This window comes from Ostrea edulis, chromosome 6 (assembly GCF_947568905.1).
Source record: "Ostrea edulis chromosome 6, xbOstEdul1.1, whole genome shotgun sequence".
Lineage (NCBI taxonomy): Eukaryota > Metazoa > Mollusca > Bivalvia > Ostreida > Ostreidae > Ostrea > Ostrea edulis.
In genome coordinates, this window is record NC_079169.1 from 13,829,773 (window position 1) to 13,842,752 (window position 12,980).

Consider the following 12,980-nt stretch of genomic DNA (forward strand, 5'->3'; position numbering starts at 1 on the left):
GTCTAGGGACGGACCGACTGTGGGACGGAACGACCTGCTACCCATTACAGTATATTGACATTGTATCATATCAAATAAAACCTATCTTTAAAATATGTTTTGCATCTTATGCCTGATTATGTACTTACATGAACCTAAACATATATTGTATATTATCATAATTGTATATTATAACGAATATTATATTTTCTGGGTACGACAATCTTTATTTGTACATGTACAATATACTATACTTTGTATACGGGAGAGGTTTTCTAAATCAAATAAAACCTCAACACGAATTTTACTGATTTATGAATACTAACATCTTATCGAATACATCTGAATTTGAAATTTCGACGCACAGCGGTATTCAGTATATATATCCATTGGGCCAGATCTACGAAATGAAAATATCTATGAATAAATTACACTCAAGCCTGAAAATATCATTATTGCATGTTATAGAAACGTAAAACACACATGCTATAGTCCTGCAATGCGATTTTTCTGAATACAATGTACATGTATTAACGTATTCGTGAATGAAGTTCCTACGCTTAAAAATATATAGGTCTTCATGCATTTTGTTTTGTGACTTTGGTTTACCATTCCTTACACTGTGTAAATGAAGGAAAATTTGGTAAATGGTGCAATTCTACACCATACAATTAGTATACATGCATGTGTTGCAAAGCAAAATGTAATAACCAGGCATGTATCTTCATTTTTCATTGGGGGGGGGGGGGGGGGGGGGCAAAAGGAAGAAAAAATGGAAAATTGGATTTTTATTCTTGCCATTCAAAATAATAATAAGAAAAGATGAACAAAAACAGCAATAAAACAAAACAAAACACCCAAACAAACCAAGATGTTTTGTCCAATGTTCAAAGTCCATTCGGGGGTGGGGGGTTAAAGAGTATTTTACTTTGACTGCCTCAATAATTTCCCCTACACTTCATTTTCTTCAATCGTTGGGGGTGGTTAGAGTCCTCTACTATGGGTGCCTCATAATATCTTCATTTTCTTAATTGGTGGTGGTGTGTCTTTTGTTATTATATCAGAACTTTCAAGCTGGGGTCACCCAATATATCTTTTATTTGCATTACAAAATAACAAATAATGGATATTGTTAATAAAAGTGGAGGAAACCCTCTTGTCCCCTTCCCTTGATTCGATGTGCCTGATAAAGACGCAAAATATGATAAACTCAATTATTACAATTTGCGTCGAGTTCAACGCAGAATGTAATAATGCAAAATGGCATGGATATATATATATATATAAATATTTGTCTTAATAAGAGCGCGATTATTACAAGATCCTCACAAGATCATCGTTTGAATTCTCTCTCCCCCCCCCCCCCCCCCCCCCCCCATGTTTCATGGATTATGCAAATAAAGGGAGTTTTACTACTACTTAGAGTATTTTCGACAAGTGTACACGTACATCTGTGGTCCTTTACAGATATTACGAGTAGACCCAGGTAAATAGTTGTCCGTATTCGATGCGTTTTCACGGCAAGCATACATGTCATGTTTATGTATTTGCCTTTTGCTTGAAGTAAGTGTGAATGGTATATACTTTATACCCTTTGCTTATTCCATTTTATCAATAGATATTAGATGAAATATTTCTCTGCGTTTTTGTATAGTTTTGACATATTTACTGTAAATGTACGTACATTCACGTAAAAAAAGCCATTCTAAATTTATTTATCAAAAGTTTTTAGAATGATTTACTACTGTACGATATGTTTATTGTAATTTTGTCAGCTTTAAAATTAAAAAAGGACCTTAAATTTGATTGAATGGACATTAAATCATAAACCGGAAATATGTAATAGTTATTTATAGGCAAAATATTTTAAAGGCAACGTTTTCTCTCTAAACTGATGTGTACACAACACATAGCATACAGGCGCCTGACTATATACTTCATTGGAAATAACTACTTTTTAAAATCATTTTCATGAACTTATCAATATTCATTTTATAATAACCTTTGCACTATTGACAGAACAGACATACTTGCAGTTTCTGATCTCAGTGTCTTGTTTTTTTCTTTCTGTACAGCTATACACATACCATATGACCAAGAACACCGCACGCAAGGTTTTCGTTCCACTCTTACAAAGGATCATATGCATGTACAAGGAAATCGATGCTAAAAGTGTCATTAGTCAGAATTTTGCACTTGGTGGTAAAGGTTTTAGAAACCATTTAAACTTTTATGTCCGAATCTTTTATAAAAAAATATTTTAAATCAAAGTAAAAAATGAGTTTAGAACGAATTTTAAACAATACATATTTTTCAATGAAATAATAGCGCAAGGCATTATGGCACTATGCAGCGGCAGATCCAGGAATTGCGGCTAGGAGCCCAGGGGGCAAAACCCTCGGATGTTACAGGGCTTGAAATAGTCATATTTACTATTTTCTGTCATTTTTAATAACTTGAAATTATATAAAATGACAAATTTTAAGGGTTTTGGAAAAAAAAATTTAAGTTCTCCCAATAAAAGAAATTCATTAAATCAAAAGATTGTTATTTATTTCTCCGAGAGTAGAAGAAATTATTGTTTCTTTTATGTTCACATTTTTCTAAACAAGAGACCACAAACCCGGAGGTTCGAAATTCACAAATTTGGTATATCCCTTTCTGCTTGTCCTATGCTTTAGCTTTTAATACAGTATCAGAAAATTAAAGAGAAGTATCACAATTGATAAAGACAATAATCAATAACAAAAATATGGCCCCACCCTGAAACCAAAATCCCCAACCCTGGGATCATCAAATTTACAATTTTGGTAAAGGGCTACTTGCTCATTCTAAATATGAATCTAGTTTCAATAGGTTTACACATAAACACAATATGCCAAGTTTGGCCCCATCTTGCAGTCACAACCTCTACAATTTAGGTAGAGGCCCTCATGCTCTAAATGACTATGCATTTAGTTTTTCTTGCAGATGTGTCATTGAAGATAATAGAAGTTTTGAAAATTGGTCAATTTTGCCCTGCCCCTAAGGCCCCAGGGGTGCAGGAGTCCCGAAACTTAGTTTTTGTCCCCAAGATGCTTCACACTAATTTTGAAAAAAATTGGAATGGTAGTTATCAAGAAGTTAAAAATTTTCTCAATTGTTAACACATTTCATCTCGAAAATTTTTGTCCTGGAGAAATTTTCCTTTAGAGAGAGCAACTATATAATTGGAGATCTCTTCATTCAACATATCCACATTTGAATTAATGATCTGATTGAATTGTTGCTCTCTTTAAAAGAATTGATGCGCACATTAATTCCTTGTACAAAGTCGCTGTTACAGGTATTATAATTATACTCCACGCAACAAAGTTGCAGAGGGTATGTTTTTAGCCGTCCGCCTGTCCTGTTCTTGTCAGCGCAACTCCTCCGAGATCACTCAACAGAATTTTGTGAAACTTTGTATTTAAGGACACGCTGTGTAAATAACGTGACGGCATTCTGCAGATACATAAAATACAACAGAATTAGGTAGGGATCATTCATATCTTCATTTCCTAATTTCATTGGCACTAGTAATGCACAAATCATAAACATGTATCTATTTACTTGCAAATCTGATAAAAAAAAGAAGTCAAATGTTCTATACATATACCATGTAAATCACACACAAACACACATCATTAATTGCGAATTCAACGCTCGGCGTCTCTGTTGCTGTGTATATCGGGTAGAGTGTTCGTTTCTGCTCTGGGCTCTGTTACAGTCGCCTGTGACATTTCTGATGAAGCACTATTCTCATGTTGACTAACATTAACAACACTGTTCCTGTCTTGCACATTTACATGTTTAGCTGTTGATGCACTTAAATCAGTTGCTGGTGTGACTGCCACAGAGTCAGCTGGTGGAGTTTGAGAGGCAGACAGCACATAACATGTAGGAACACTTGAAACCAAGTTAGCTGCAACCTGTGCAACCGAAGTCTCTGCTCTGGAAGATATTTCTCCCGATGCAATAGCCACTGGAGAATTTACGTATCTTGGAGAAGCTGGAGGTGTGCAGTTGGGATACCCGGATGGAATCGGTGGTGTAGGCCCTTGCCGGGAGGGGACATATCCTGGACCAGGTTGAGAAGACGGTCTAGATGGAGGTCTGGATACCCCTGGTGAACCTTGCCGTGGTGAGTAACGCCCAGCTGAAGGTCCGCCTGGTTGTGAAGGACTAGACTGTCTTGGGGAGTATCGCCCTGGAGATGGTGTTGAAGACTGCCGTGAGGTCGTTTGGTTTTGAGATAAAGGCATTAACGTTCCTGAAGGCGTACTACCAAAGAACGCTTGTCTTGGCGACATCCTGCCATGAAACTGGGCATATGCACCAACGTATGACGGAGGAATCATTCCCCTTGGAGACATTCTTTCCTGCGAGTTTGGAGGAGGTAGTACATGCCCCGGCATTGTTGATAGAGGACTCATTTGTGGTGGCATGTGTTGAACACTTGTACAGATATTTTCTGGTTCTTTAACAATATTAGCATTGTCATTAGAAGGGGGAGCAACTTCCACTTCTGAACCACCGATTCTAGGACTATCATGAAAATTCACTTGATCTGCCGGTACATTTCTCATAACTGTTTTAGACGAATTCTCTGATGCCTGGGAATTTGAGTCAGGTTCCTGCATTTGAGCTGCAGTGTCCGATTGCTGGCCTTGTGACACAGAACTCTGCATCTGCTGCACAGAACATGCGATTGCTGCACTCTGAGGAATGCTCTGATGAATCATCACATTCATTGGTAGAATAGGCTCCTCCTGTTGGTCCTCGGTATCCGTGTTTTCACTTTGGTAAGATGATTGAGCAATAACGTTTGAGTAGATAGGCTGACTGCTGGAAGAAGATGCACCAGTTGAAAAAATCACCTGAGAACCATCTCCTGGGTCCGGTTTTTTCATCCCAGATTTCTGGTCGCTGTTGGACACCAGTGCATCGCCTGCTTTTGCTTTCCCGGGCGATTTCTCCATGGTCTCTTGCGGACCTCTAGCTGTCAATCCTGCTGTGTTGTTAAGAATTTCCATGATGCGTTTCTCAGTCTCAGACTGTGGTGTGAACTGGACAGGGGGTCTTGGTTCCGAGGCTCCTACGGGGGCTGTTGTTGTACCTGGAAATGACAAAAAGGAATTGAATTCAGGTGACTGGCTTAATAAGGTTCACTTTAAAAAGCTCAAAAACTAATGGTAGTAAATTCCAAGCATGTTTCCTAGCGAGGTTGTTTTTAATAATTAAGTACAAGTCCATATATTCACACAACTATTTACTGACATGAAAGTCTTACAATGTAAACATTTGAAAAACACTAATACAAGTTGTTGAAGTTGAAGATGAATCACAATGAGTTAATCTGAAAACTCTGAAATGTACACTGAAACCAAAAAAAAAAGTGTTCAGCTATTCATGCTATTAATGTTATCACAACAATGAAGAAGTCTTGCATTTTTTTCATATTATGCTAGTTTTGAACATATTAATTTGGTTACTCTTTGGGTAGGTTACTTTAAGCAATACCACCAACACAGATACACAAAAATATTCAACTAAAGTGTATATGCAAAACACTTTGACAAGCTCAACAATGATTGAAATGCATATTCAGTAAATACCATGAAGAGTCTAGTTATAGTCAACCCTTCTCTATCATAATATTCCTCTCTTTAGCAATAAATATCAAGAAGCTTTGGCATTAATGAAGACGTCTTGGCTGTTTGCTTTGACTTCATTAATACCAACTTATTATACATGACATTTGATAAAAATCCTGGAAGTAAATGACACCTTTCAAAACAGGGAAGATTATTTCTAAAATGTTTGGGCACACAATAGTGTCTGAAAATAAGATATCAGAATCCATACATTTCCACAACTAAGAATCCCTGTATTGGCAATCACGTGTGTGTATATACATGATTCATATAATCCTATACCCACACAACGAAATTTAAGACCTGCCCATTGGTATGTATCTGTTGACAAGACAGATGTAAATTGCATCACGACTTGGGTTGTTAGGCTTAATTTCCATCATAATGAAATTAAGAGCATCTGGACTGAAAACTGCAAATACATATATGTACACCCACTCCAGTGTTGACAGAAAATTAAATGCAGAAAAGTACAAAATCAATCAAATTAGAATCCTTGAATGATTTTTAGATTCAAAACTATTCTCTCTCTCTCTCAGCTTATCCCAAAAAATGTTACAGGTATTTTTTGTGGTAAATTTTTGTGAAATTATCTTATCCACAAAATTCTATATAAAAAACTTAAAGGGAAAGGCAACCCTAACCACATTGTTGCTTTTATGAATAAAGTATTATTTACTGATATCGTAAACGACAGTCTTAACAACAACAATCCTTGCTTTAATAACGATTAAATCAATATTAATCATATATTTTAAATTACCCGCCTCTAAGAGAGCGGCCATTGGAGTTCTATTTATTACGTCACACGGTCAGTTCCGGTTTATTTCATCAGCAGCACTGTAAACATGACAAGTCACGAACAGTTAAGTTTGGAGCCGTATAGATTTGAGCTCGTTCTTTCACGAGAAGAAATTGAGAAAAGAAGACGTTCATTTGAATCGCAGACCAGGCAGACAGTAAACGTTTCTTTATACAAATGTCTCGAACCTCAACTTGTCATTGCGCAAATGATGGATCCACGATTTACATAATCTTTTCTTTTCGGATGACTTGGCTGGGTCAGGAATTTTGAATTTTTTTTTTTCACATCTCCCCTTCTCATTAGTACAATTAACAGGTTGACAGGAAGGCATCAACCTATTTATTTGTAAAATCTACCACATGCACATCGTTGATGATCTTAGAATCTCATCAACACAGGAACAAATGGTGTGACGTCAAAATTATTGATTTTTGTGGTCTTGAATACAAAAGAATTCCACATCATGGTAGCCTCTATAGATGGCAGGAATTTTGATTTTTAATGTTTTCAAATTAGTACTGAAGCTTATATGTATCTAGGCCGTATATCAACAGAATAGTATGACTATTTTTTGTAATATAATTAAATCTATCATTTATCATTTGATTTTTTTTTGGTTGCCTTCCCCTTTTAAAGAAAACTGCAAAAATACCTATTAATCAGTATTTGTATTACATATAAATTTAGTACATAACTTCTGAAGTACTTGCAGTACGAGATGCTGGGTTTCTTCTTAAACATTAAAGTATTGGTGAAAAGGATAAAATAGTTTTCCATTTAAATATTTTCTACTTTTCTCCAAGAGTAATATACATGTACATCAGATTTTCTCTCAGATGAAAAGAGTAGTTTCTTACAAACTTTTGAATAATGTCTTCCCTTCCCTATAATAAGATAGGAACACAGATAGCAGACAACAGGATGTCCTTAAAACAACAAAATGAATGGAGAAGACAATGAGAAAAAAACAAAAAACAAAAAAACCCACACACAGCACTAACATACATATTCAGAAACAGAAGCACTTGGAATTTAATGGAAAAAGGTGCACAATGCAGGTTATAGGAATGGCAGACTAAGAAAATGTTTCACCTACACGAAAATCTTCCCAAGTCACTCAATAATGAAGCATGCAAATAAGTCTTGTTGATACATCTCAACAAAATTAAAATCTTTAATTAAAACTATATATAGATATATATTATATTGGCACTTGTTATAAAATGAACAAAAACACAAAAAAAATCTTATTCCTGTGAAAAAGCAAAGAAACGTTAGAGCTACGAATACACTGCACAACACAGATACACCTAGCGGCACACTTTTTTGATAAAATTCATGGGGCAAAATAGCTTTGGTACTTTTTAAATACTGCTTTCATGAGAAGAAGTAAAAAGAGTGGGAAAAACCCTTGCAAAGGCAAAAGAATCTGCAGTCTTTAAGACAGCTATTGCTCTATGGTACAAAAACTAGTGGTTGCATGAGCAAAACTTGTTTTTGTGATAAGTAGTAAGATTAATAGGTCTTTTTTTAAAAGTAAGGAATACAAGCGTGTTATCATGTAATAAAAGGAGGGGTATTAAAAGAATTGTAAATATATGCAGTTAATTGGAGGGAATATTTTGAGATGTAAATCAAGCATATACATTTGTAATAATCAATTTCCAGAATACTCAACTGATGTATATGTAGTCCCAGAAATAAATCATTGTATACATCAGAGAGTACTTATATTTCATACTTTACTCAGTCAATCTCTATATTTTCATTAAATCATACTCCACAATAAAAGTGAAGGGCCATTTCCTTATATATACATTTCCAATGTCCCCCCCCCCCATATTTTTACCATTTGTAATGATAGCCATTTATTTCCCCATGAATGCAGATTTATTTCTTAAATAATACCCTGCACAGATATTGAAACAACAATTTGCTGGTTTTCAATTAAACCCGTAAACAGTCAAAAACACCAGATTTGATAGTTTTCAATGCAATCTGGAAAAAGAAGGTAATTTCAACCAGGTTTCTTTTTAAATAGGAATCTACACTTTGTTAAACTGTTTGCAATAAGCACAAAATTTCCAACAATCAGTCCAACGTCAATGTCTCTGAATGCAATGGTGTGTAATTATCCAATATACTCCTAGTAAATGTCTTACATAGTAAATGACCCTTAATTTTTTTGGTAGAATGTTTTTTCCCAATTCGATGAATTTAAAAATTGTAATTAAATGAATATACATGAACACATGATCAACTTCAATTTGACTATTTTACATGCAGTACTAAACAACTAGAATCTGTATCTGCTGGTGACTAAACTGCTAATAACTAAGATACTGATTACTGAACTGAGTAGAAGGGCTCCTCTCAAGGAAAGAGTCTCACTCTCCATTACTTTACAAGCACTTCTATTTATTATCAGTAGAGCTTGAATACATAGGTAAGTGCACTACTTAGGATGAAATACCAACAAATAATAAAAAAAGAAGGCAAGAAAGAAAATGTTCAAAAAAGTGTGCCCATCAATGTACTGAGAAATGCCTTTACTTTCTGCAGCTTTCTTCTTCTTTTTACGTTTCTTTGATTTTTTCTCGCTTGATTCCATGTTGGTTACCATTTCAGAGGTAGGTGTAGAAAAACCTGGAACATCCACATTGTTTAATTCATAAATAATTCTTGTTTTGTAGTTTAAAAAAATCACTGCAATCCATGATTCTATAAAATGAAACACCTTTGATGTGTAAAAACTTTGAAAGCAGAAACAAAAACGGGTAAGCTTGAATGAATATCATTTCACCACATTAAATATTTTACTATTTTTCTCCCTAGTATTATTAGAAGCTCATGGGTCACATAGCTGAAGAACTGTAGCATTTATGGAAAATATATAGACAGCTTTCCATAATCTGTTCCAAATACTTTTCACATAAATGCTACAGTTCTGCAGTTAATGGGCCACAATATTCAACAGGGCAACATTACTCTAACTGATCTTCAATTTCTTATGCATAGATTGCAATCAGACACCCCTCAAGCTATTAGAGCTATCATTACATGTATGATACCAAGCCTTCCCTGCTTGCAAACTGTATGATACTTTGATCCACTACAACTGTGGCTCAACTAAAACCCTATCATCAAGAATACAACACAGAGCAATGCTTTCCTATCACACCTCTTACTGCATCGTTGCTTATCCAATAGATTAGGTATTCAAATTTTTAACCTGGCATTAATTCCCCAGTGTTTAACTGTGTTGAGATGGTGGGTTTTTGTTTACCTGGGTTGAGATAGTGGGTTTTTGTTAACCTGGGTTGAGATAGTGGGTTTATGTTTACCTCCAGCGTTGAGATGGTGGGTTTTTGTTAACCTGTGTTGAGATGGTGGGTTTTTGTTTACCTGTGTTGAGATGGTGGGTGTTTGTTTACCTGTGTTGAGATGGTGGGTTTATGTTTACCTGTGTTGAGATGGTGGGTTTTTGTTTACCTGTGTTGAGATAGTGGGTTTATGTTTACCTGGGTTGAGATGGGTTTTTGTTAACCTGGGTTGAGATAGTGGGTTTATGTTTACCTGAGTTGAGATGGGTTTTTGTTAACCTGGGTTGAGATGGTGGGTTTTTGTTAACCTGGGTTGAGATGGTGTGTTTTTGTTTACCTGTGTTGAGATAGTGGGTTTATGTTTACCTGGGTTGAGATGGGTTTTTGTTAACCTGGGTTGAGATGGTGGGTTTTTGTTAACCTGGGTTGAGATGGTGGGTTTTTGTTTACCTGTGTTGAGATAGTGGGTTTTTGTTTACCTGTGTTGAGATGGTGTGTTTTTGTTTACCTGGGTTTAGATGGTGGGTTTTTGATGTACTATATATATGATAGTTGGTTTGATTTATTTTATTTGTGATTTTGAACATGAATCTACTACCAAGACCAAACTGATCTACACCGTACAATAAACCCTGGTCTCTGGAAGTTAACATTTATACCACAGGCATTACAAACATTTCAGGTATCTACACCTTACAATAAACCCTGGTCTCTGGAAGTTAAGATTTATACCACAGGCATTACAAACATTTCAGGTACTTGTAAAGTTAACTACAACTCTTACTTCTAAAGTTCTTAAACATTCATCCTTGATGAGCACGGGATTACTGTTGTTGACGGACAAAAGTCCTTGTAGAATCCAAAGCTAGTTGGTGGCTACATTCATTAAGAATGAGCCCTTCCCTTTTAATCTATTACTTTTGACAATTGCAAAGACCAAGACCATATATACAGGTTGGCACGACTTAGCATTTCTTCAAGCTAAGAAAGGTTTCAACATTTGCTTTGTGACCGAGAGCCCAGTTTGTACTTTTGTCGCATTAAGACGTAAAAATAGGTAGTGACTGCTTCATCTCTAAATGCTCAGCATGTAGAAGTGAAAGTCACAGGGAGTTTTGGACGAGACCTTATTAAACATCTAGATCCTGTGTCTCGGCATTGATGCAGCAACCCCCACCCCACCCCAAATGTTACAGCCCTGCGCGCCATGTAGAGGTAAAATTTGCTATATTTCACCTACCACTGCTGGTGTCTAGATTCAATTTTAAAAAACTCTCAGTGGGATGTAAAACAAAGAATATAAATCACACAAAACAATAAACAGGAAACATTAAATTTCACATGAATGAAAGACAACAATGTTCGCCAAGAGCTGAATCAATATTTCAATCACTGCACATGTCAGTAATTACTGCCTTGAAAGCTACATGTGTATTTATACAAGCAGATTTCTTCTAAAACCTAAAGATAACGGATAGCTAGACTGATATCAATATACATATAATATTTAATTTTAATCAGAAGAAAAAGATCAATATTTATATTTCCAATGTTTTTCCCTCCGATATAATTTTTAAAAAAAATTGTAATGATAACCACTCCCTCACGAATGTGCTGCAGATGTAAATGATGTGCATCTGAATCTTGAAAAATATAGTACGTCTATTTTTAACGACTGGGAATTCTGACAAAAATGAAAGTAGAATTTAAATATAAGAAACAAAGAATGCCTGCATGAAGTGTCACAATTATATTTTCAAAATGAGATTTATTCTCCATTAAATACATTACATATTTCATTGCAAGGCTTAAATATCATTATTATCATATTGATCAAAGAAAGCTTAATAACATTCTTAAATAGGAAAAATATATTATAAAAGAAGGACCTAGTCCATTAGGTCATCAGTCCAGTTCATATAACATTTTACAACCACAAAAATATATTCCACATTTGACAGTCTTTTTAATGATGCGGAACAGGCATGTGGAAGACCAATTTTATATCGATACAAAAAAGTTTAATTTTGTTTATTCAGTTGGGCTACACCAAACTCACCTATGTCATGCACTTTAATACTGAAAAACAAATCTTAATTAGGGATATCATTTTGGTCCGATTAGTGCTTTATGAAATATACTTCATTAAAAAATCTTTTGATGAAGAATTCCTTCTGATCTCATTTTTGCTCTAATGATTATCAAATCTAAAGTGTTTATTACAAAACATCTGGACATAAATTCCATTTTTAAAGAAAACATCCAAGAATTTTTAGCGTCAGAATTTTATTTATTGGCTTTTATGACTATTGATAAGTCGGGGAATAAACTTTTGGGGGGGTGGGGTTGTGTTTAAGAGGCCCATTGGATCTGAGAGGATCCATACAGAGCGGATTCTCCACTTGCCTGGTTGATATGGCATTGCTGGATGTGGACCTCCCTGGGTTCCTTCCACCTGGCCTTGATTCATGGGTGTATACATACGCTGAGGAAAAGCATGTCTGACAGCAGAATCTGGTGGACCAGGCATTCGACCGCTTGTTTCAAATGGCATACGCTGTCCAGGACCTGGATAAAAAAAAATCTGTATCACTGGCCATTCAAATTGATACCAAGGTCTGCTCCATTACAAACAAAGGTTGACCATTCTAATCCAATTTTTATGAGCTTTGATATTTAATATTACATATAAAAAAAAAATCTCCAGTACCTGGAAAACGTTGAATGGAGTCTCCCGGTATTCTAGGGGCCGGAAATCTTCCACTTTGATCATATGGCATAGTTCTAGGGTCAAAGTACTGTGGCATCTGTCTCATTATTTCAGGTTTATCTGCAATGTTATAGGCGTTATTTATTTCCCTCTCGTGAAAGATAATGCAAATCAGTGCTTTTCCAAACTTTCAAAAAAAAAATTGAACTTGTAAATCATGATTTTACAATTAGCATTATTAATTTAATTGACCTATCTTAAAAATTGAACTGTACATATGTTACAATTGTTTTACAATATTCTTAGCATAAGTTTTTTAAACTAGATGTGTTGGCATGACATGAATGCCCCTGCCTGCAGTAAAGTTAAATGTAGGAAATCCATAGCATTGAATGTGGTATTCAAATTGTATGTATGTTACATGCATATAGTAAAATGAAGAACTCAACAACAATCCTTCATATGTTTTAACAGCCATAAAAAATCAA

The 12,980-nt window shown here is 35.2% G+C and overlaps 1 protein-coding gene across 42 annotated transcripts in view; it reads right to left on the minus strand.

Annotated features, from left to right (window-relative positions):
* Window positions 1-3,497: 3,497 nt before the first annotated feature.
* LOC125682930 (histone-lysine N-methyltransferase 2C-like) overlaps window positions 3,498-12,980 on the minus strand; it is a 98,271-nt gene continuing 88,788 nt past the window's right edge. For 38 of the 42 annotated variants that reach the window (XM_056141583.1, XM_056141595.1, XM_056141590.1 and 35 more), the window contains 4 exons: window positions 12,493-12,612; window positions 12,189-12,350; window positions 9,013-9,105; window positions 3,498-5,116 (listed from right to left, as the gene is read on the minus strand). In XM_056141583.1, coding sequence (XP_055997558.1) covers window positions 3,657-5,116; window positions 9,013-9,105; window positions 12,189-12,350; window positions 12,493-12,612 — 1,835 coding nt within the window. In that variant the 3' untranslated portion in view covers window positions 3,498-3,656. The remainder of the gene's footprint in view (window positions 5,117-9,012; window positions 9,106-12,188; window positions 12,351-12,492; window positions 12,613-12,980) is intronic. The other 4 variants (XM_056141605.1, XM_056141610.1, XM_056141603.1 and 1 more) reach the window with 1 other exon arrangement.